Raw genomic sequence first — 25,236 nt, 5'->3', positions numbered from 1 at the left:
AAATAAATGCAATACTTTCAAATAGCTAACAAACCAGATCCAGTTTTGGTCAATTAAAAAAAAAAACGTATGATTCTGTTGACATACGCCATTAATCACTTTTAATTGTACCGTTGTCTATAAATCTGTTGAATTAAAAATCAACAAATGATGGTAATTCACCATGATTGAATTTTTTTTTAATTGTCACAATTTTGTAACATTACCTAGTCTACTTTAGTGCAACATATAGCCTACCATAAATATAAAAACAACTTCAACATGCTATCCTAAATACTAGGACTACGACTATAGTGGACCCTAGGACTAGTGGGAAGTTCCTTCACATGTCCATCCCGACTGAAACATATCTTTTACTGGGAAAAAAAAATCCTTTTTTATGTAGTTTGTCCCATTATGTATGAAGACAAAGTAAAGCATAATCCAGGTTGATGTTCGGCAAGGTGAGGATCAAAGGTCATCAATCATAATCAAAAGTCAGGATAAAAGGTGAGCCATCAGGATCAAAGCTTGGAGATCAAGCTTTGATCTATACCAGCTGTGTCCAAACTATTCCAGAAAGGGCCGAGAGGGTGCAGGTTTTCTTTGTAGCCACTGACTCCAGCGGGTGATTTCACTGCTGAAATCATCCCACCTGCTCAAAGTGATGTAATCAGTGAAATCACCTGCTGGAGTCAGGGGCTGCAAAGCAAACTTGCACCCTCTCTGCCCTTTCTGGACTACTTTGGACACCACTGATCTATATGCTAGATAAAATGCCTGTGATACGGTAAAGAGCAACAACAAATGATCAGGCTCAATCTGTATAAAGTATCCAAATCAAAAATGAGTGATCAAGATCAACAATCCAGGTTCATGTTCAGCGATGTCAGTGTCAAAGGTCTTCAGTCAGAATCAAAGATCAGAATCAAAGTTCTGCAATCAGAATCAAAGATTGGGATCAATGTTCTGTGATCAGGATCAAAGATCCATCAGTATCAAAGCTGGTGATCAGGATCAAATGTCTAGATCAAACCACTGTGATATAGTAAAGATCAACAGTGAGTGATCAGGCGCAAAAGTCATCCATCAATATCAAACTCTGGATCAAAGATCATCAGTTAGGACCATAGATAAGTGATCATGAGTGATCAAGGTCAATGTTCCACAAGGTCAGTATCAAATCACAATCAAAGGCCAGGATAAAAGGTTGGTGACTTAGTTCAAAGGTCAAGATCAAGGATCAAAGATGAGCAATCATTATCAAAGGTAAGCAATTAGGGTGTAAGAATGTTTAGTTAGAGAGCAAAGGATTAACCCTGTCATACAAAAAAAAGAAAGAATTAAGGAAAACGTCAACAGAAACAGAAGCAAGAGAGGACTGTTGGATCTTGAATCTCCGTTTTCCACAATTTGCATTTACTACATAATTCATAATTCATTTTATTGTGTGTACGTATATATAGGCATATACAAAGAATAACAAAAGCACACATCAGTATATTAAAGTGATACAAAATTTTACACTTGTAAAGTACAGTTTCAACTGTTTTGCAAAGTCTAAATAATAATAATAATAATAATAATAAAAATCCTCCCCCCGGGAGGCCCCTCCCGGCGCAGCCCGTGAACAGCGTTGCCACGGCGACTGCCGGTTTACGTGATGACGTCAGATGTATATGAGCGCAGGCGGCGGGATCTCTCTCTCCTTTTTTACCGCCATCGGAGCGGAGTCTCTCTTTTCTTCCCCGGGACCGCTTCACTGCGCAGCATCGCCAGCACCCAGCCTCCGGCCACAGAGCCACGGTAAGCCGCCACACCTGAACACCGCTTCGGCGCGGCCGACCGGAAAGTTTTTAGCGCTGTGGCAGGAGTTAAACGTTAAATTGCGCCGGGTGTTTTTTTTTTTTTCTTCGTATAAAAGCTCGGCGGCGGAGGACAGCTCGGTTGCTAATGCTAGTCAAGTGAGACAGCAGCCATTGAGACGGGCTCCACCATGATGTGTGTTAGAGGCGATTCACAAAAACTGAAACGACAAATTAGCATTTCTCGCCCTCACACTCGTGTGTTTTGTAGCACGTTAAGCAGCAGAATCACTGTCAGTTAATATTACCGCTTTTTTTCCCCCTGAATGTGCTGACACGTGTCTTGTACGCTGTAAATTTTGGAGCTGACCTTTATTTATTTCGGTAGGCTGGTACCCAGGGTGGGGAAATATACATGAGTCTGGTTAGTCGCTACCGGACTACTTTTTTAATCTGTTCCTTATATCCACATGTCGACCCTTCAAAAAAAAATTTCTCCCCTTTTTTCAGATCAGGCAGCGCGCATCAAGCTAGCAGCTCACAAGTTAGCTTAACTAGCCAGACACGGACAGGCAGGCCGGATAAAAGTTAGCCTGTGTGTCTGCGAGCTATAGCTCGACTGGCTTGAGCGTTTTAGTTGTTTGACCTTAACCGTTTCAGCAGGTCGGTTGGTTTAGATGAGGCTTAAAATGCACATTGTGAGTGGGCACCCATCCAGCTCTTTATGCCTGTTTGGCACACTTGTCAGCAACACGTGGTCGATGGGTAGGATGAGACAAAAAAAACTGTTTGACCAGTGTTCCATCTAACTTATTAATGTTCACATGCATGCATGGTTACTGACCCGAGGTGGTTTGATGGTAGAGCTCTATCACATATGCATAAAGATATTAACCTGCAGTTGCAGGATACTTCAGATGATTGTCATGAGTCATTACTCAAACAAGTCACATGGAAATGTTTTCTTCAGGCACTTATGTTGACTCATGTTTTTCCTGTTGGAAGCCTGGTGTTTTAGAGTCAAGTGGAATCGGGATTATTCATATTTCAACATGGCCTGTAACATTAGTGCATTTCTTTTTTAAAAGAAGGCATCAAAAAAAAAAACCTCCTAAATGTATCCTTAAATGCAATACTTGCCTTCCTGGGCCCCTCACCCCCCCATGATAACTTGATTTTTTTTCTTCAGAAATGCTAACCTAAAAGCATATCCATCCACATTTGTGTTGAACCACTGTCCCTGTTTGAATGCAGGAGATGATGATTGTCACCAAGCTAAATACAAACCTTAACATTAATAGGAATTGCTAAAATTTCACATGGGATGTTTGCCTAATTGTGGCACTGCCTACATTGGCAGAGTGATGTTTTGTGCAAAAACAAACTTCATGACAAAATATTTAAGGCGGTCTAGCATGATGTTCGAAAGAGAACCACACCTACCACCATATGTGGCATTTTTTTTGGCATATCAAAGGCATTTAACGAATTTTCACACAAAATTCATTTTTGCTTAAGGCTCCCAGACACACGCACACGCTGTCGTGCATGAGAGTAAACTTGTCTCAAACATGTTGTAACCAGTGCAGGTGCGCAAAGAAAACTTTGGAATATTCAAAATCTCCATCATGCATTAATGACGTGAACATTGCGCAAACAATTCAAAAACACTGCATGTGAATGTGAGTGATTGTCAGTGCACCGCATCAGAGCGCAGCTCGTCTGAACGATTATAAAGAGATGTTAAATCTGTCATAAACATACTTTTACAGCTGCACACAAGAAGGAATGGACATGCAACTGTTTTACCAAGCTATTACAACATAAGCATTACAAATGATTAACTTAATAGACGGTTCCAAATGTGTTCTCCAACACATTAAGTGGACACGTGTAAGAGAGACAGAACAGCTGGAGCAGTCTGCTGTGATTCTGGAAGCGATTAGAGGCATTTTCAACGGCCAAATCCGATAGAAAATGAGTAATCTGCTACGAAATAATTATTTTATATATGCAGCGTCCAGTGCACGACGCATGGTGTCCATCTGGGAACACAGCTGGTGGGATCGTCACGACGATGTGCGTGCAAGTGCGCAGATCAAAGTCGTGCAAATGTCAGACATGTTGATGTCTGAGAAGAGACATCAAATAGAGAAAATGGCCCATTACTTCAGGCACTCAGGGGCAGTTAGCCCATACTACCCATTTGAAATCTAAATCACTGGTACAGCAAAAGCCAGGTGTTTCACACAGAATTCCATGTCAGAAAGCTGTACAATACTTCTGAAAGTGAGCAGAGCCATTACACGGATCTATAAATATCGTTCATATTCGTAGACTCTTTAATGCATTTCACAGAATATTAGAGTAGCTGGGACCAGTGAGTTTTTGGCATGTTCACTAGATGAATAACATGGGCCTGGTGAGTTTTGAGAGGGTTGACGACTGGAGGGCGGCATTTCAAGTTTTAATGTGGTCTTAATGAGATCTTAGTGACGTCATAGGGAATCTTATCTTGTCAGTTGGTGAGATCAGATTTTAGTTGTATATGCTTTCAGTCAGACTTGAACCGGCGGTCTGAACACAGCCTTTGCCTATAGGGTGTTGATCACTTTAAGCCCCCCCCCCCCCATTACACAAATACACTACCTGAGAATGCTTGAATCCAATAAGCATTCAGGTTTATACAGCATGGAGTTGGAAAATGGGCATAGAAATGATAGAATACTCTCTCCTAATAATTATGCACATTATTGAATTATAGGGTAGTGTGGTGGTCAGTGCACTTGCTTCCAAAACTGACGGTTCTCTATTTAATACCTACTGTACCCGTTCTCCGTGTATTGTAAATTTGCATCACTTTGCATCTAGTGTAAAATTTGTGCAAAATCAACATGCAGATCCATATTGGTTCTACTGTGATGACTTGAAGCACCAAAAAGGACAAGATGAAAGAATTTAAAATTAGATTATAATGCATCATGAGGTCCTATGTAGGACTGACTAGATATCAATTTTGATATGGATTTGAATGAAGATCCAAATGTAGAAAGCTGGTGCATGGATTCCCTCCCCAAGTGGCAGCCTGTATGCTGGCTGCTACTCTCATTGGTCACCAAATAATCTGTTTAAAAATTATTAATGTGTTGACTTATCTACTTCAGTATTCGAAGCACTTCTGCAATGCCACATGGCATAACCTCATCACCTTTTACTTGGGTTGCGGGTATATTGAAGACTTGTAGTGCTGCCCGGAGCACTTCGGCACTTCACAGTACTTTTGAGCAGAGTGGCCTCAAGCTGGTTCCAGAAAGGATGCAGGTTTTCCAGTCCTGCAAATCACACCTGTAGGTGATTTCACTGACAGACTCCTCTGCATTGAGTACTGTTAATCAGTAATAAAAAAAAAATCCTGCACACCCTCGTGTTGTTCGTGTCTATGTTCTTCCATTGCTGGATGTTTATTGTCTCGCCCAGCTCCTTTTCCCATCGCTCCTTAATATAGTTAGTAGTATACCCCCTAGTCTTTGCAATTCCTTTGTAAAGTTTTGAAACTATTGATTTGGGGCCTCTAGAGTATGTTTATCAGTAGTTGTATAATTTCATTAAGTTCTGTATTTGCCTTTTTCCTCTGTTTCCCTTAAATAATAATCTCGTACTTGAAAGTATCGGAACTGATCCTGTTTTCCCAAGTTGTATTTTTGTTTTAGTGTTTGAAAACTTTCCAACATTTGTTTCTCTAAAATAACACAGTAAGCAGTGATTCCATTTTTTGCCCAGTACTTAAATCTAGAATCCATCCTGTTAGGTTTGAAGTCAGTATCAGGTGTCACCCATCGTAGTATCTTCAGTTGAGACCATAAATCAAATTTCCTAATCACTTCAAACCAAATGTGTAATGTAAAGGAGACTATGGAACTCAACTGCTCTCCCGCGATTATTAATTTATCTCCTATCATTGCTTGTATCGGGATTCCATTAGATTCTCGTTCTATTTCTTTCCATTTTGCTTTGTAATTACTATCACACCAGTTAACAACTGTTCTAATTTGGGCAGAGTAATAATAATCTTTAATGTTTGGAAGGGCCATGCTGCCCTCCTTACTTAATAGTCATTGTGCTATATTTAACTCTTGGTTTTCTTCCTCTCCATACGAATCTTGAGATTTGTTTGTCCCATTCCTGAAATTGACTGCTTGGAACTTTAATTGGCAGGGCTAAAAATAAGTATAGCAGTTTAGGTAAGATGGACATTTTAATTGTGTCCACCCTTGTGCTAAGACTGAGCAGGCACATTGACCAACTGTTCAGGTCTTCTTTAATTTTTTTTGATTCACTGTTCCATAGTTTTTCTTGTATAAATTATCAAGATTGTGCGTCAGCCAGACTCCCAGATACTTAATTGCTTTCTGAGACCAGTCAATAGGAAAATCTCTTTTCAATTTGGAAGAAGGGCTGTAATTAAATCTCAGTATTTGTGTTTTTTTGTATGTTCAGTTTGTAACCGGAATAAGAGCCAAATTCATCAAGAAGGTCAAAAAGGGCAGGGAGACAGGCATCTGGGTCCTGGATATATAAAAGAATATCATCGGCATATAAGGCAATTTTATGTTCATGGTCCTTGAGTGAAATTCCCTATATATGATTTTCTCTTACTGCTTGGGCTAAGGGTTCTATGTATAGTGTGAAAAGGGTTGGCAAAAGAGGGCATCCTTGACAAGTGGCTCTTTCCAAATTAAAACGGTCTGATAAACGACCATTTATCTTAATTCTTGCTGTACGGGCTGAATACAATGTTTTAATACAGTTAATTGAATTTTCGTCAAAAGTCGTTCCAAAACTAAAAATACATACTCCCAACTAACACAGTCAAATGCTTTTTCAGCATCTAGACTGACGTGTTAGTCTTCTTAATATGGTGAATTATATGGAGAGAGCGTCTTATGTTGTCATGTGTTTGACGACCACGAACGAAACCAGTCTGATCGCATTCAATTAGATCAGGAATAAAATAGTCTAACCTTCTGGACATTATGGACGCTCGTCTAACTCGGGCGAATATCTGTCATTGCGGGCGACGGCGTGGACGGAGGGACTCAGAAAATGCATACCGCATGACAACAGCGTGTTATTTGCATTATTATCACTTACTGATATACACAACACGTAATGCGTACATAAAAAGTTGTCTCACTTTAACTTTTGTAGTGTCGACTGACGCGCGCTGCTCTCCAAATTCGGCAGTGCGTCCTCATCAAGCTGGCTGCTGCTGTTCATTGCTGTACTATCCATGAGAAAATCATCTGGAATATCCATATTGGGACCAACACACACTTCTTGCCTTTTAATCTTTTCCTCTGCTGACAGCTGACGTTTTATGGACCTTCTTTCTAACTGATGAATCGAAAAATTGATTAGTGGCTTAAGAAAATAATTAATTGTAGCCATAGAAAAGAATTTCTGTCCTTACATCTTATTTTGTACCTAAATGCTTGAATTTGTCTTTAATGTGAAATTTATAGTTTCCTCTGGAAGACGTTCTCTGTATTATAATGATGCGGGGTGCAAAGGATTCAGTTTAACGGTTGCTGTTGAAGGGACTGAGTTCCTCCCTGGAGTGACAGGTGGATACTGTCAACTTTTTATTTATTTATTTATTTCTGAGTGATGAATGATACCATTTTCACATCGTCATTTACAGTGTAGCTGGTGGAGGGGGGGAAAATCCAAAGGATGCATCATGGTACAGTGTCAACTCCACATGGGCCGTCCTTATTTGAGAGCGGCGTTTGGAGTCAGTTATTTTTTGCTTCCACTTTTTGTAAAAGCACCATAACCTGGTATTTTGCACCGTACTCCCAGTTGGCATTGAAGGAGGGGTGGTGGAAAAGTGGTTTGGGCAGAAGGTTCCTGGTGCAAACCCCATCCCTGCCACATTGCTCCATGTAATGTGGAGTTGCATCAGTAAAGGCATCCGGCGTAAAGCGTGCCAAATAAACATGCACATCCACGTGAAACCAAGGGAGCAGCTGAAGGGACTGACTTAACTCACAATTGGCACTGAGACCGATTAACTTTGCTAAAGCTTTCACAGCTCTGTTTGATAAGCAACCTTCAGCTGCTGTACATTTAAACTAATTACTTTCTTCTTCTTTGTTTAGACTCAGTTGAGACTCAGCTAAGATGGCAGACATTGACAAGTAAGTAAACTTTGTTGTGAAAAGTGTTGTCCTTCCAATGTCCCACCTCCTGAACGGTGTGCCTGGGCTTTCAGGTTTTCAGTCCAGTTTGTGCTGAAATGATCCCAAGAGTAACTGGTTTCATCACAGTATTTGGTATAAGTTGGACAGTAACGGACAGAGCATCTGTTTGGCTAAAGTCATTGGTGTCCTTTGTGCTCTGTTTGTAGTGTCAGTTTTGGCTGACTTTGTCCCCCACTTTCTCTGTCTTTGAGCAGCAAGGACCAAGCTGAGATGGACCCAGCAGATATGGAGGATGTGGAGGAAGTTGAAGAGGAGGAGACGGGAGAAGATGAAAACAGCAAAGGTGATGGTGAAGATTTTTGGCAACATAATCTAAAGTTACTGAACCTCTACGGTGCATCCGGAAAGTATTCACAGTGCTGCTTCTTCTTCTCCCAACACCCCATAATTACAATATTATAAGACGTTACCTGTACGTAAGTATTCACACCCTTTGCTCAGTACTTTGTTGATGCACTTTTGGCAGCAATTACAGCCTCAGGTCTTCTTGAATATGATGCCATAAGCTTGGTGCACCTGTCTTTGTGCAGTTTTGTCCATTCTTCTTTGCAGCTCCTCTCAAGCTCCATCAGATCGGGAGCATCGGTGCGCAGCCATTTTCAGATTTCTCCAGAGATATTCAGTGGGATTCAGGTTTGGACTCTGGCTGGATCACTCAAGGACATTCACAGAGTTGTCCTGAAGCCACTCCTTTGATATCTTGGCTGTGTGCTTGGGGTCATTGTCCTGCTGAAAGATGAACCATCGCCCCAGTCTGAGGTCAAGAGCGCTCTGGAGCAGGTTTTCATCCAGGATGTCGCTGTACATTGCTGCATTCATCTTTCTCTCAATCCTGACTAGTCTCCCAGTTCCTGCTGCAGAAAACATCGCCACAGCATGATGCTGCCACCACTATGCTTCACTTTAGGGATAGTGCCTGGTTTCCTCCAAACAGGACGCCTGGCGTTCCCACTGAAGAGTTCAATCTTTCTCTCATCAGACCAGTGAGTTTTGTTTCTCATGGTCTGAGAGTCCTTCAGGTGCCTTTTGGTAAACTCCAGGCAGGCTGCCATGAGCCTCTTACTAAGGAGTGGCTTCTGCCTGGCCGCTCTACCATACAGGCCTGATTGGTGGATTTCTGCAGAGATGGTTGTCCTTCTGGAAGGTTCTCCTCTCTCCACAGAGGAATGCTGTCACTCTGACAGACTGACCATCAGGTTCTTGTTCACCTCCCTGACTTAGTCTGTATCATTCCATCATGACTAGACTTGCTGTATAGTTCCAATTTGCCTCTTATCTGGATGCTTCCTTGGCATCTATGAAAATTGCCGCCGTGTTCTATAATGCAACTGAAGAGCAGCATTTGTCTGCCAGAGGACTATCAGGCTTTTTATGTGATCACAGGAGATGAAACGAAGTGTAAAAATAAAACTGTGGCGCAGGCGGCAGTTTGACTGCAGAAGACCTAAAGCAGTAAAATGCGGTTGCTTCCTCCTTTCTCTGGCATGCGCTCATGCATTTTGCATTAAAACATTCAAACTTGAATCCTGAGACTATACACTAATAAGCTGTAATTGAACGTCTCGCTCGGGTTAATCTTTTACAAATTTCTGCAAAAAAATATTTGTTGCACTTGATGCAGTCATGCATTAGTTTTAACTGCGATTTGTGTTCATTGTTGAAAGTTTGACTAGACCTTTTTGTTGCTGTCATATTGAACTTGTTTGATTTGTTTTCAGCTCATCAGCTGACTGTACAAATGATGCAGAATCCACAGATTCTGGCTGCTCTACAGGAGAGGCTTGATGGTCTAAATGGTTCACCGTCGGGGTACATGGAGAGGTGAGACTTTCAACACAGAGCTTAATTAACATTTTGAGGTGAAAACTTTTTTTTTTAAGTTACCTTGGTAGAGGTAGTTTTCCCACAGTGCCATTTCAGACATTTAATTATTGTTCAGTTGACAGTATTTAAGAATTAACTGGTGAATAATTATGCTGTGCTCTGCCACTGGAACATGCAGAACTTTTCTCTGTGTTCTTTACACACACACAGAACAGATCACATCAGTCATGATCAACACACACACACTGAGATGTTTGGGTTGTGGGCAAAGCGTGACATGGGGTGGGGACAAAATTTATGAATCGGTTGGAATTGTGCATCACAAAACTGTAATGTGGTGGAGTACTAATTTTCATGAAGCTCATGCAGCCTTCAGTTGAGTTTTGTACTCTTAAGGGATTCAGCAGCTCCTTATACCCTGTGGACAGGAGCATTTGTTTGTGCGCTGCTTTAATCGTGTTTTCCCAGTTTTTAATTTGTCACCCATCTGTATATAGACAAGAAGACATGACAGTTATACTGTCTGTTAAAGAGTTAGGGGTTGGCTTTCAAACTCAGTCTGTAACTTTTAAATTTGCACCCAACCTTCAAGAGAAAATTATTTGTACATGATTCAGCTGTGCGAGATTTATGCATGTATGAATTAGAAAGCATCCTGTGAAAGTTGGAGGACAGAATTGCTTCATCCATAATGTGGACTAAACCATTAAAGGGAAAAAAACAAAAAACGACTTTGCTGTGATGCGAAATGAAGCGCATCTCAATCAAATCGGTTCTTCATCATGGTTCAATTTGTTTAGTGTGTACTTGGATGGTCACACAAAGTTATTGGAGATCCTCAGGGGGAGACTACTCTGCAGTGAAGCTCTCAACAGATTAATAACTTCACTGAGATTTACTGGTATCATTTTAACCCCAGTAAGTGCAAAGCTAGGAGGTGTATGTCTGCATAAACATGAAAGAGATAAAATGCGTTTAATGCTGCTGGATGTAAATCGAGTTTTGGTGAGTTTTTGATGCATTTCCAGTAGTGTTAATTTTGTTAGATGAAACAAGACGAAATATGTTCAACAATCCTTTTCCCCATGACTTCCCCATGACCACACTTTCAATCAACTGCACTAGCACTGACCTCTACTGGTGGTTGGCTCTCACTGCGGTATCGTATCACTTCCTGTTCCGGAGCACAGCGGTGTTTTGCTCTATCTGTTAGCTGTTTAATCTGCGCAGTTACATTGATCTAGATAACGATTTGTTTCATAGTGTAATCTTCACGTGCCTTAACTAAAGCACTCCCTCTGCTGAATCACCTCTAAATTATTTACACATTGTTCACTTTGTGTGTTTTTAGGAATCCGCTAGCTTAGCGCAGCTACTAGCTCTTAGCCGGTTTAGCATGGCGGCTTCTCCTGTCTCTCCTGCACTTTTCTGCTCTGGGTGTGAAATGTTTAGTTATTCCTCAGCCTCCTTTAGCAGTAATGATACTTGTAATAAGTGTAGCTTATTCGTAGCTTTGGAGGCCAGGCTGGGTGAATTGGAGACTCGGCTCCGCACCGTGGAAAATTAAACAGCTAGCCAGGCCCCTGTAGTCGGTGCGGACCAAGGTAGCTTAGCCGCCGTTAGTTCCCTTCCACCGGATCCCGAGCAGCCGGGAAAGCAGGCCGACTGGGTGACTGTGAGGAGGAAGCGTAGCCCTAAACAGAAGCCCCGTGTACACGCCAACCCGTTCACATTTCTAACCGTTTTTCCCCATTCGGCGACACACCCGCCGAGGATCAAACTCTGGTTATTGGCGACTCTGTTTTGAGAAATGTGAAGTTAGCGACACCAGCAACCATAGTCAATTGTCTTCCGGGGGCCAGAGCAGGGGACATTGAAGGAAATTTGAAACTGCTAGCTAAGGCTAAGTGTAAATTTGGTAAGATTGTAATTCACGTTGGCAGTAATGACACCCGGTTATGCCAATCGGAGGTCACTAAAATTAACATTGAATCGGTGTGTAACTTTGCGAAAACAATGTCGGACTCTGTAGTTTTCTCTGGGCCCCTCCCCAATCGGACCGGGAGTGACATGTTTAGCCGCATGTTCTCCCTGAATTGCTGGCTGTCTGAGTGGTGTCCAAAAAATGAGGTGGGCTTCATAGATAATTGGCAAAGCTTCTGGGGAAAACCTGGTCTTGTTAGGAGAGACGGCATCCATCCCACTTTGGATGGAGCAGCTCTCATTTCTAGAAATCTGGCCAATTTTCTTAAATCCTCCAAACCGTGACTATCCAGGGTTGGGACCAGGAAGCAGAGTTGTAGTCTTACACACCTCTCTGCAGCTTCTCTCCCCCTGCCATCCTCTCATTACCCCATCCCCGTAGAGACGGTGCCTGCTCCCAGACCACCAACAACCAGTAAAAATCTATTTAAGCATAAAAATTCAAAAAGAAAAAATAATATAGCACCTTCAACTGCACCACAGACTAAAACAGTTAAATGTGGTCTATTAAACATTAGGTCTCTCTCTTCTAAGTCCCTGTTAGTAAATGATATAATAATTGATCAACATATTGATTTATTCTGCCTTACAGAAACCTGGTTACAGCAGGATGAATGTTAGTTTAAATGAGTCAACACCCCCGAGTCACACTAACTGCCAGAACGCTCGTAGCACGGGCCGAGGCGGAGGATTAGCAGCAATCTTCCATTCCAGCTTATTAATTAATCAAAAACCCAGACAGAGCTTTAATTCATTTGAAAGCTTGACTCTTAGTCTTGTCCATCCAAATTGGAAGTCCCAAAAACCAGTTTTATTTGTTATTATCTATCATCCACCTGGTCGTTACTGTGAGTTTCTCTGAATTTTCAGACCTTTTGTCTGACTTAGTGCTTAGCTCAGATAAGATAATTATAGTGGGCGATTTTAACATCCACACAGATGCTGAGAATGACAGCCTCAACACTGCATTTAATCTATTATTAGACTCAATTGGCTTTGCTCAAAATGTAAATGAGTCCACCCACCACTTTAATCATATCTTAGATCTTGTTCTGACTTATGGTATGGAAATTGAAGACTTAACAGTATTCCCTGAAAACTCCCTTCTGTCTGATCATTTCTTAATAACATTTACTCTGATGGACTACCCAGCAGTGGGGAAAAAGTTTCATTACACTAGAAGTCTTTCAGAAAGCGCTGTAACTAGGTTTAAGGATATGATTCCTTCTTTATGTTCTCTAATGCCATATACCAACACAGTGCAGAGTAGCTACCTAAATCCTGTGAGATAGAGTATCTCGTCAGTAGTTTTACATCCTCATTGAAGACAACTTTGGATGCTGTAGCTCCTCTGAAAAAGGAGCTTTAAATCAGAAGTGCCTGACTCCGTGGTATAACTCAGAAACTCACAGCTTAAAGCAGATAACCCGTAAGATGGAGAGGAAATGGCGTCTCACTAATTTAGATCTTCTCTTAGCCTGGAAAAAGAGTCTGTTGCTCTATAAAAAAGCCCTCCGTAAAGCTAGGACATCTTACTACTCATCACTAATTGAAGAAAATAACCCCAGGTTTCTTTTCAGCCCTGTAGCCAGGCTGACAAAGAGTCAGAGCTCTATTGAGTCGAGTATTCCTTTAACTTTAACTAGTAATGACTTCATGACTTTCTTTGCTAATAAAATTTTAACTATTAGAGAAAAAATTACTCATAACCATCCCAAAGACGTATCATTGTCTTTGGCTGCTTTCAGTGATGCCGGTATTTGGTTAGAGTCTTTCTCTCCGATTGTTCTGTCTGAGTTATTTTCATTAGTTACTTCCTCCAAACCATCAACATGTCTATTAGACCCCATTCCTACCAGGCTGCTCAAGGAAGCCCTACCATTAATTAGTGCTTCGATCTTAAATATGATCAATCTATCTTTATTAGTTGGCTATGTACCACAGGCTTTTAAGGTGGCAGTAATTAAACAATTACTTAAAAAGCCATCACTTGACCCAGCTATCTTAACTAATTATAGGCCAATCTCTAACCTTCCTTTTCTCTCAAAAATTTTTGAAAGGGTAGTTGTAAAACAGCTAGCTGATCATCTGCATAGGAATGGTCTATTTGAAGAGTTTCAGTCAGGTTTTAGAATTCATCATAGTACAGAAACAGCATTAGTGAAGGTTACAAATGATCTTCTTATGGCCTCAGACAGTGGACTCATCTCTGTGCTTGTTCTGTTAGACCTCAGTGCTGCTTTTGATACTGTTGACCATACAATTTTATTACAGAGATTAGAGCATGCCATAGGTATTAAAGGCACTGCGCTGCGGTGGTTTGAATCATATTTATCTAATAGATTACAATTTGTTCATGTAAATGGGGAATCTTCTTCACAGACTAAGGTTAATTATGGAGTTCCACAAGGTTCTGTGCTAGGACCAATTTTATTCACTTTATACATGCTTCCCTTAGGCAGTATTATTAGACAGCATTGCTTAAATTTTCATTGTTACGCAGATGATACCCAGCTTTATCCATGAAGCCAGAGGACACACACCAATTAGCTAAACTGCAGGATTGTCTTACAAACAAAGACATGGATGACCTCTAATTTCCTGCTTTTAAACTCAGATAAAACTGAAGTTATTGTACTTGGCCCCACAAATCTTAGAAACATGGTGTCTAACCAGATCCTTACTCTGGATGGCATTACCCTGACCTCTAGTAATACTGTGAGAAATCTTGGAGTCATTTTTGATCAGGATATGTCATTCAATGCGCATATTAAACAAATATGTAGGACTGCTTTTTTGCATTTGCGCAATATCTCTAAAATTAGAAAGGTCTTGTCTCAGAGTGATGCTGAAAAACTAATTCATGCATTTATTTCCTCTAGGCTGGACTGTTGTAATTCATTATTATCAGGTTGTCCTAAAAGCTCCCTGAAAAGCCTTCAGTTAATTCAAAATGCTGCAGCTAGAGTACTGACAGGGACTAGAAGGAGAGAGCATATCTCACCCATATTGGCCTCTCTTCATTGGCTTCCTGTTAATTCTAGAATAGAATTTAAAATTCTTCTTCTTACTTATAAGGTTTTGAATAATCAGGTCCCATCTTATCTTAGGGCCCTCATAGTACCATATCACACCAATAGAGCGATTCGCTCTCAGACTGCAGGCTTACTTGTAGTTCCTAGGGTTTGTAAGAGTAGAATGGGAGGCAGAGCCTTCAGCTTTCAGGCTCCTCTCCTGTGGAACCAGCTCCCAATTCAGATCAGGGAGACAGACACCCTCTACTTTTAAGATTAGGCTTAAAACGTTCCTTTTTGCTAAAGCTTATAGTTAGGGCTGGATCAGGTGACCCTGAACCATCCCTTAGTTATGCTGCTATAGACTTAGACTGCTGGGTTCCCATGATGCACTGAGTGTTTCTTTCTCTTTTTGCTCTGTATGCACCACTCTGCATTTAATCATTAGTGATTGATCTCTGCTCCCTTCCACAGCATGTCTTTTTCCTGGTTCTCTCCCTCAGCCCCAACCAGTCCCAGCAGAAGACTGCCCCTCCCTGAGCCTGGTTCTGCTGGAGGTTTCTTCCTGTTAAAAGGGAGTTTTTCCTTCCCACTGTCTCCAAGTGCTTGCTCACAGGGGGTCGTTTTGACCGTTGGGGTTTTTCCGTAATTTTTGTATGGCCTTGCCTTACAATATAAAGCGCCTTGGGGCAACTGTTTGTTGTGATTTGGCGCTATATAAATAAAATTGATTTGATTTGACTAAGACGAGAGAATGATGAAACGTCACCAATGTTCTAAAAACACTGTACATGTGCATTATTGTTGACGAATACAAACAAGACAAATGTTTTGCAAGAAATAAAAATAATAAATCTCCCTCTTTGTTTTCGTGTACTAATCAAGAAGAAATGCAGCATCCAATCCAGCTGTCATGTTTGTGCCAGCAGTTCTACTGTTGCGTATCCTCTCGCTGTGCGATTCTGCGAGAATCGTCCACCGCTTCACAGTTTTTATTTGTTCCTCATTAACATGCCTTTTTTGAGAGACAGCCAATGATGTGGATATCTGACGCTTCGCTGGTTCGTCAACTAAAGTTACTGTCCCTCATGAAAATAATAATAATATCATCCTTCCTGTGTCTGTTGTGGGATTTGCTGCGGTTCTCTGCCAAGTAAAGATGGAAAGACTGATCACTCCGGAATTGATAACTTCAAAGCGAATCGCAGTTTAAAATCAAAGTAATATCAAAGTCAACTGGAATGAACAAACAAAATTTATCTCTTAAATAAAAAGAAAAAGACTAAAATGTTTGACTGTAAATGCATTCACAGTTTGAAACCACATGAGGGTGGAGACGAGTGACGGCACACACGGTTCTCAGTCTGGTGTTAAAATGTAAAATGAGTGAACAGCATATTCCTGTGAATACAGGCAAAATGTGCTGGAACTTCATGGTGTGGCGTTAATTTTTATTGACAGTGGTTGTGGTGCCTGGTGTAGCTGTTAATTCCAAGTGTGTCTGCTTTAAAAGCTCTCAATCGGACATGCAGAAAGGGGACGTGCAACATGTTGGTAAACTCATGAAAGTATGGTCAGTGATGGAAAACAAGGTGTTTTTGATATTGGGGCTAAAATTTAGCATCATTTTCATAACCTGTAGACTTAACGACATGAAAATGGTTGAATTGTTGCAGCGTTGGTTGATATTGATGGGTTATTCACTGTAATTAGATTTAATGTAATTTTCCTGCTGGGGAAAGAACAAAGCAGTGAGTACAATGCCTTTTTTAATTTAATACACAGACGTGGGTTTGTGCCAGGTGACTTACTGAAATGTATTAAATGAGTGTATTTGCAGTTGTCTATCTTTTCCAGGCTAATTCTCAACACCTTTTTGTTTTCACATGTTGTTCCAGCTTACCAAAGGTTGTAAAAAGACGTGTAAACGCCCTGAAAAATCTCCAGGTCAAATGTGCCCACATTGAAGCAAAGTTTTACGAAGAAGTGCACGAACTGGAAAGAAAGTACGCGGCCCTCTACCAGCCCCTCTTTGATGAAGTATGTCATTCATATTCTTACTGTTTTTGTACGTTTCCTGTTGTTAAATGGATATTTCTTTTTGAGGCTGAGTTTTTAGTGTTTGCGTGCAATTTATGCCATTTAAATTGGAGTTGAAAAAGTTTAGAGTTGTGCAAAGAGGCTCCATCATTGTCAGCAACATGTGCAGTACAGTTTAAAAAGTGGCTGGAAACATTTAGGGCAGCAATTGTGAACACTGGGGGCACATTTCGGGCATTGTATATCGCCATTATAGCTATTAACTGCCCATATGAACAGTGTTAATTTTACTGTTGGCATATTTTCATTATCCCCTTGTCTGAAGTTAAAATAGTTGGTCTCATTAAAAATTTCTTCAGGGTGATTACAAACATTTGTCCAGCGTGACTCAAAAAGACATCAAGTCTGTCAGGTGCTAATAGTTGACACTGGCATTCTTCAGTCCCAATTCAATGTAAGAAATCAATTGCCACAGGCCTCAGGGTATGATCACTTTCTGTTAGTAACAGCCTTCACTCAGCACCTCAGGACCATTATATAAAATAAAGTAGCTTATGAATTAAATTAAAACGTTTTTCAGAACGGTCCTCCAGTCGTACGTATTTTATCAGGTCTGTAACCACAATCCAATATGGACTGAATAGGTTTAAGGGTTTTCATAGTTCTGCTGAAAGATTTACAGAATTTCAAATTAAAGACTATAAGGGGGGAAGGAATCACGAGCTGCTCCCTGTACGTGGTCTCGTGGTTGCTCAGTTTTGTTGAAATGCAGAATTGTGCATGTGATCACAAGGGGGCATAAATCCCCGTTGCCAAAGAAGTAAAAGGGTAAAAAAAAAAAGAAACTACTGTGACCTGAGGAAACAAAGCAATCTGCAACCTCACCACTAGATGGCAGCAAATCCTACACACTCTAGCATTAAGGTTTTTTAAGCTCTAATCACTGCGGTTAGTTTTCTTGATTGCTTCACAGTGATTAGACTCTTTGAAAAGGTTGCGTTGGTCTCCAACCTTTTAACTTTAATAAGGACTGACGGGGCTGTTTTCACTAATTGTTTTTTTTTTTTTGTTTTTTTTTTTTTGTGAAACTGGCTGCTGCAGTCGTAAACTCAGTGAGAGGCCTGTACCCTGTTGGCCCTTGATGGTGCATGGTTAAGGCAAAATTTTGAGTCCATCAGACTTTATTAACATCTCATCTCGATGAAATCAGTTGAGCCTTGAGCTTGGCTGTCGGCACAGGACCCGCTGAGGTTTGTTAGAAGTCTCTCTTACCGGGTTGGACTGTTTCTCCATCACAGGTCACCCCTCATGTTTCCAGATCACTAAACCTGATATCAGGTTTATTTACATGTAACTGAGGCTTTACCAAACATTCATGTGTTGTTTGACCAACGACGAGCATTGAAGTGGAACTTTTGACTCTCAGCCTCTTGAATGTTTTGTATTTGAATAGTTTTGTTGTTCAGTATGTCAAAGTGGGAAAATTTTTGTGTGTCCCTCTCAGAGAAGCGACATAGTGAAAGCAGCTTATGAGCCCACAGACGAAGAGTGTGAATGGAAGGCAGACGAAGAGGAAGAGCTAACTGTAAAGTAAGCAGGCGTGGACGACGTGACCACCGCATGTCTCCTGTCTGGACAGTTCTGCGTACTGAATACTAGTTGTCTGCTTAACATTTCACGCATGCGGCTTATCTTATTTCGATCACTTTGTCAGTGCAGCAAAACAACCGCCATGTCCTCAGGATGGCAACATTTCATCTTTACAAGAACGGAGAAATAATCCTCCCCCCCCCCCCCCCAGAGAAGTTGCAGTTTTTCGCTCTTGCAGAGCTGAACAGTTATTTTTGTTTTGCAGGAAATGGGTTTAAGCAACAGCAAGCAGCTCTTTCTTTTCATATCTGATTAGATTTGCTTTAGGCCTGAAATTTGATGCATTGAATGTGTTGGTAGAAATTGAATCTGTTTTACTAGTGGCAGAACAAAACATGCTGTTTTAGAGGCACTGTGTCTGAGAAATGCAGTTATACTTGACACTAAAAAAAAAAAAAAAAAAAATGGTATTGCTACTCACAACACTATGAAGTCACCCCCAAGTTTGAGAGATCCAGTAACTTGTGTAATATTTATGTAGGGCTTTCCCAGGAAGCAAAGCATTAGAGAAACTCCAATAATAAGATGCTCAAAGCATTGCATTTTAAGTATTGAGCAAATGGTGTGAATGCTTATGTACATGTGATTTCTTAGGTTTTTTTTTATGTTTAATAAATTTGCAAAAATGACAACTTTTTTCATGTTATTAAAAATGAATTTACTCCATTTTAGAATAAGGCTGTAGCATAAAATGTGGAAGCAGGAGAAGCTCTGTGAATACTTTCCAAATGCATTGTATGTTTATTTGTCCATCTTGCTTATTTTTGGAACTTAAAGTCTTTATGTTAAATATCAGCACATGCTGTGGTGTGCACAAGTGCTACTTTGAGTTCCTGCTTGTTGTTAAACTTGCCCCCAAGGAAATGGTGTTACAGTGAGTTCCACATAAAAAAGTGTGATTTATTCCCCCGCCCTTTTTCACAGGCACAACTTTTACTCTGGGATGATTAGGGTTAGGGTTCTCTACTACTATTTACCTGTGCATGCACATGGGTGGGGTGGGGGGAGGGGGGTTGCTAAATTGTTTTTAAGAGGAATTTCTGTCCACCCTGTCAGGATGCAATGAAGGAGAAGGCCAAGTTAGAGGAGGAGAAGAAAGATGAGGAGAAAGAAGACCCCAAAGGAATCCCTGAGTTTTGGTTAACAGTGTTAAGAATGTGGACCTCCTCAGTGACATGTTGCAGGTAGGTGTGTCTGCTGAGAGGCCAGAAGGTGGCTCACACCTAATGTTAGCCTTGTTGAGATGTTTCCACCTGCTGGCCATGTTGTGTAATTAGCAGGAGGAAGTAAACATGCTCTTGGTTGTGCACGCAAGTGTAGTCCAGGAGGCTCTGACTCTGCTGTCTCCTCTCGCTTAGGAACACGACGAACCCATCCTTAAACACTTACAAGATATCAAAGTGAAATTTTCAGATCCTGGACAGCCCATGGTGAGTGGGACCTGAAACAACTCAGTTAATTTGCACAGTGAGCAATGTGTCACTTTCTCTCCCCCCTACCCACCTTTTTTTTTTTTTCTCTGCCAGAGTTTCACGTTAGAATTCCACTTTGAGCCAAATGACTTCTTCACAAATACAGTGCTGACAAAAACGTACAAGATGAGGTCAGAGCCAGACGAGAGTGACCCCTTCTCCTTCGACGGCCCAGAGATCATGAGCTGCACAGGGTGAGGTTCACGGCGCCCGATATGAACCGTGATCATGATGGACACACAGCGGTGTCTGCTGCCAGGGCACTTAAAAGTATAAAAGAAAAATACAAAAGCAGGAACCGTGTTTACATTCAAAAGCTCATCTTTAGATGTTCCTCTTTCTGAATTTATCTTCACCCTCATAATCCCATGTTTGTGATACTTTAGTCCAAAGAAAATTCAAACTTTTTCTGCTTGTCATTGGTCAGTTTTAATGTTTTGTGTGACACCACCAGACCTGACCTGCTGAACGATTAAAATTTATTGGGGCTACAGTTACCAATTACAATCTGCTGATTATTGGTTGGATTAATTGGAATGAAACATTTCCACACGCACGCTCGCATTCAAAATGTAAAGATTAGTGACCAAGTGACATCCTGCACCAACAATAAAACTGGTTCTCTGTCTACAATAAGGAAGTGGTAATTATTATATGAACAGTGAAGGTTTTTTTTTTTTTTTTTCTTTCTGTCGGACCTGCTCATACTGCTCTCTTTGTTCTGTCACAGCTGCACGATTGACTGGACCAAAGGCAAGAACGTCACATTAAAAACAATCAAGAAGAAACAGAAGCACAAGGGTCGTGGCACAGTCAGGACGGTTACGAAAACGATCCCCAACGACTCTTTCTTTAACTTCTTCACCCCACCGGAGGGTAAGAAAACACGCACACCGCCTCTGTTTCTCTGACTGCTGCTGGATGTGATCACTTAACTTTTTCTTCTCTCACTTGCAGTCCCAGAAAACGGAGAGTTGGTAAGTCGTTGGACTTTAACGTGTTACTCGTGTACATTTCAGTCGGCTAGGTGATGTCAATACTGCAGATGTCATGGGTGTGGAAGAATGACTCTTCTGCTTTCAGGATGAGGACTCCGAGGCCATCTTGGCTGCAGACTTTGAAATCGGCCACTTCATCCGTGAGCGCATTGTTCCCCGGGCCGTCCTCTACTTCACAGGAGAGGCCATAGAGGACGATGATGATGATGTAAGTGTCTGCATCTTCACTGCCGTGTTTTAAGCTCGGCTGCATTGGGCTGTAGGGCTTCAATTAACATGTTTTTTGATATACAATTGTTACACCTGTGTCGTTAGTTAACCTCATGGGGTGGGGTTATTGTCTTAAGTGCAAATTGGGTCAAGACTGAGTTATTTTCTTCCCATACGGACAGACACAGAACCTAACTTGTTGGAATGATTGAGGTCAGCCATGGATAAAGAAACTTGATTTTGAGAAAAAAATCAATTTAAAAGCCACAGTCATAGGCCAAGTGTAAAATTTAGTATTTAGAACGGCTATTTCCAGGAACTGATAACTGATAAAGCTGCTCTTGTGTGCTGGTGGGTATTGCTGGGGGGGTGTGACAGCTTTATTACTATTAATTCTGAAGAGATTCATGGAGAGTTTCCTTGACAGTTGTTTTAATTACTGTAAAGTGACATGTGACTATGCAATCACTTCTGGGGAAATGAACTGAGATCTTTCCTCTTGCACAATGTTCCCGTGACTAATTATATTTATTTTGCAGTATGATGAAGAGGGAGAGGAGGCGGACGATGAGGTAAGACTTTTCATAGCCCTACTTAAAGATGTGTACCAGACTGATAAATGATCAAAACATTTTTTTTTTCTTCCTCCATTAAAATAAATGTTTTCGGATGATGGAGGTAAACGAGGTGTCTTGATTTTTACTCTGCTTTGCTCAGGATGGCGAGGAGGAGGCCGACGAGGAAAACGATCCCGACTATGATCCCAAGGTGAGCTCACGTCTTTGAAACGGAAGCAAACCCCTCCCCATTGGTGTCGAAGCCCAACAGCGGTTCTCAACCCTACAGGCTCATGACTCTTTCCAAACTGTAATGGAATGCTTACAGGAGGCAAACGACAGCTGCACAGACCGAAGCGAGCCTCGAATGTAGTTGAGTGAGTTTCTGTTGTAATTTAGTGCAGCTGCACTGAGAAAATCACCTGAAGGTGCTGAGCTGGAGGTGATAACTGCTGTCTGAGTGCGCGGTCAGATTTCAGCATACAGAATACATGCATCTCATTTTGCACCAGCCTTGTCTTTGCTTCAGCTTTTAGTTTTATTACCCTGATTTTACTACCAAACTAAGACACCAAAAAAACCCCAGTCCCAGAATATTATTACGAAGCGTTATCTCAGTTTTTACAGATTCTTGAATCAAATCAGAGTTCTTCTTTCCTGGCGCCTCTTTTTAATTCTCAGATGTGTGACGAGAAATAAGCATGACCGCTGCTGCTTTGCTGAACAAAAAACACCTTTTTGACATTCTGTATTCTGTCGATTTCTGCTTTTTTGTTTTCTCCTATTCATTAATGTTCATCCTCGTTCACTTGGGCATCTTTTGTCAGCTCCTCTTTAAATTTTTCCTCACTAGGTTTAAGTGGTGACAGTAGAAAATAACCCTATCCTGGTAGGTACAGCTTGTGATTTGTTGCTTTTTACCATCACACCTGACCTCCAGCCCCCCCCCCCCCCCCCCTTTTTGGTTTAATTTTTCCATGTTTTTTCCATACTCGCTTGCTTCTCCATCGCCACCTGTAGCTCTATGCCTCTCCCTCCTTTACACGTGCACACTCTGCTGCCGCCGCACTCCACCCTTCAGGCTTACTAACACACTGGTTTGTTGTCTTTTAATTTAACCCGTAATGCGCTGTACATTGGCACTCTGTCATTTCTGTATGTTGAAGTTAGTCCAGCCTGCCTTAATTTCGTGTTTAGTTTGTTTGTTTGTTTGTCCTATCAACAAATGGGGTTTGGTTTGAGCTTTTCTCTGGAAGAGGATTTGCTCTCCAATAGGCCTGTCACAGTAATTATAGAGTGATCGTACTGACGTGTCGTTTTCCATTTTCTTTACATGCATTTAACAAGAGTTACAGATTTGACGCCGGTATAAATTGTATAGACTTGACATGGCACAGTACCAGAATTACCCCCAATAGCATGTAATCAGATTCTCCAAAATACTGTATGGAGAGTGTTTTTTTTTTTTTTTTTTTTTTTTTTCTTCTTCTTCTTCTTCTTCTTCTTCTCCTTTTTCCCTACCTGCATTGCTGCTTCTGGTTTCATGGTGAGTGGGACGCAGGCTGCTCCCCCCCACACAGAACTCAAGCCACAAGGTTTGGAAGAATTAAGTTTGTTTCAAACCCTCACTTCACAGATCTGCTATGAAAATGTTTTGCTTTCAAGACTGATGAGAACAGTCTAACATGAATGAGTTGGTACATCAACTGTTTTGAGCCACTTTAATTGTGCGGTTTTTATTTTAGGATGTTAATATTTTTCTGCGTTCCATCATCATCATCGTCTTCAGCCTCTTATCCAATTGGGATATGACCCGATCGGATTTCTCTATTCCAATCTCTGAATATTCTTAATAATGAAGTGTTTATTTCTCTTAAAAATGGTGCACTTGCATTCAGTTGCATGACGGTCTTAAAATAGTAAGTCCCTTCGGCTGCTCCCTTGTTTGCACTCGGGGTCGCCACGGCAAATCCAAGGTGGATCTGCATGTTGGATTGGCACAGGTTTTACGCCGGATGCCCTTCCTGACGCAACTCCACATTACATGGACAAATGTGGCAGGGGTGGGATTTGAACCCGGAGCCTTCTGAACTGAAACCAAGCGCATTAACCACTTATTTTATATTGAAATATGGTTTTGGACAATATTGCTCAACAATAGTTATTGTGACAGGCCTTCTCACCATGAATATTTTTTGAGACTCTTTTATGGATGATTTTTTTTTTTTCTTCTCCCTTGGCTCATCCATCCAAAACTTTAACCCTCCCTTCATTACATCTGCAGCTAGCAATTATTTTTATTAGTTGATTTATCTCTGGTTAACTTGTCCATAAATACTCTTAGAATGTTAAACTTTCAGCTAATGTTTTTGTTCTTCCATTTAAAAAAAAAAAAAAAAAAATAAGTAGGCAAAAACAACATTCCAGGAATTAAAAGGCATCTGTGTAAACAGTTTTATGGGGGGAAAAAAACCCTCCTGTTTACAGCTTTGCTGCTTCCTGAGACAAAAACACACAAATATATATTTGTGATGTGATTGCTGCTGTTGTGTCTGTCATCTCATTTTAGCATATTTTCTCAATCACCCCTTTGCTGTTTGTTGCGAAATGTTTGACAGCAGGAATGTTCGGAATCGGGGGGGTGGGGGGTAAAATCTGCAATGACTAGCGTTTTTTATTCTTGTATTTAGATACTGTACTTGCACATAGTCAATTTAATGTAAATGCTTAACAGCTCTGACATGTTTTAAGGGGAAAAATGCCTTCAATCCAAACTGCTCCTTGGTGGTCTTTATTAAAAACAAGCAAAAAAAATTACAAGGCTAGCCAGTTCCATTTTGTACAAAAGAAATATTGATTGAACAGTATTTAGCAAAAGTATTATGTGCAAAAAAAGTCTAAAATGGCTTCAAAAGTGGGCCTTTACTCTATGGGTTGTGGGGAATCATTGGAACCCTCATCCCTCTGGCTACGCACCTGCACAGTCTGTCAGTAGAAATAAAACTGGTGCAATGAGAAGGAAAAACGTTTGTGTAAAGTGCAATTTATCACTGACTTGGAAAAAGGGCATCTCACCTCTCCATCTGTCACAAGCAAAACATGTCGTTTAAAACGTGCTCCATGGATGCGCTGCCCGTTACCACTGCATCGGCACCGCATTATAGAACAGTCAGGCTGATGCCTGTTGTTAACAATCTGAGTGAAATAGACTTTTTGTGTATTTAAAGGAGTATTAGTGTGCTTGTAGTTGCTCAGCTGTGTGTCTGTGATTACTGTGCATGTTTGTTTGCACTCGTTGCCTTCTAAACAAGCTTCCCCTGTGCTGTGATTTGTTGCAGAATGATGCAGCCCCCCCAGCTGAGTGCAAGCAGCAGTGAAGCCTGGCCTGACTGCCTTCATGATCAACTGCACTGTAACAGCTTCTCAAAAAAAAAATCAAAC

At 41.0% G+C, this 25,236-nt stretch overlaps 1 protein-coding gene across 1 annotated transcript; it reads left to right on the top strand.

The window, feature by feature from the left end:
- Positions 1 to 1,647: 1,647 nt before the first annotated feature.
- nap1l1 (nucleosome assembly protein 1-like 1) lies at positions 1,648 to 25,236 on the top strand. Its single transcript, XM_034163098.1, is given in 16 exon segments — positions 1,648 to 1,785; positions 7,946 to 7,984; positions 8,242 to 8,330; positions 9,766 to 9,868; positions 16,767 to 16,908; positions 18,413 to 18,493; positions 19,615 to 19,705; positions 19,708 to 19,742; positions 19,917 to 19,988; positions 20,085 to 20,224; positions 20,761 to 20,906; positions 20,988 to 21,007; positions 21,114 to 21,236; positions 21,778 to 21,810; positions 21,956 to 22,006; positions 25,134 to 25,236. Coding segments are annotated over 15 exon segments (1,182 nt in total). The 5' UTR covers positions 1,648 to 1,785; positions 7,946 to 7,967; the 3' UTR covers positions 25,173 to 25,236.

Source organism: Thalassophryne amazonica, chromosome 22 (genome assembly GCF_902500255.1).
Source record: "Thalassophryne amazonica chromosome 22, fThaAma1.1, whole genome shotgun sequence".
NCBI lineage: Eukaryota > Metazoa > Chordata > Actinopteri > Batrachoidiformes > Batrachoididae > Thalassophryne > Thalassophryne amazonica.
Note: the sequence above shows the minus strand (reverse complement) of the source record. Positions and strands in the feature narration are given on the sequence as shown.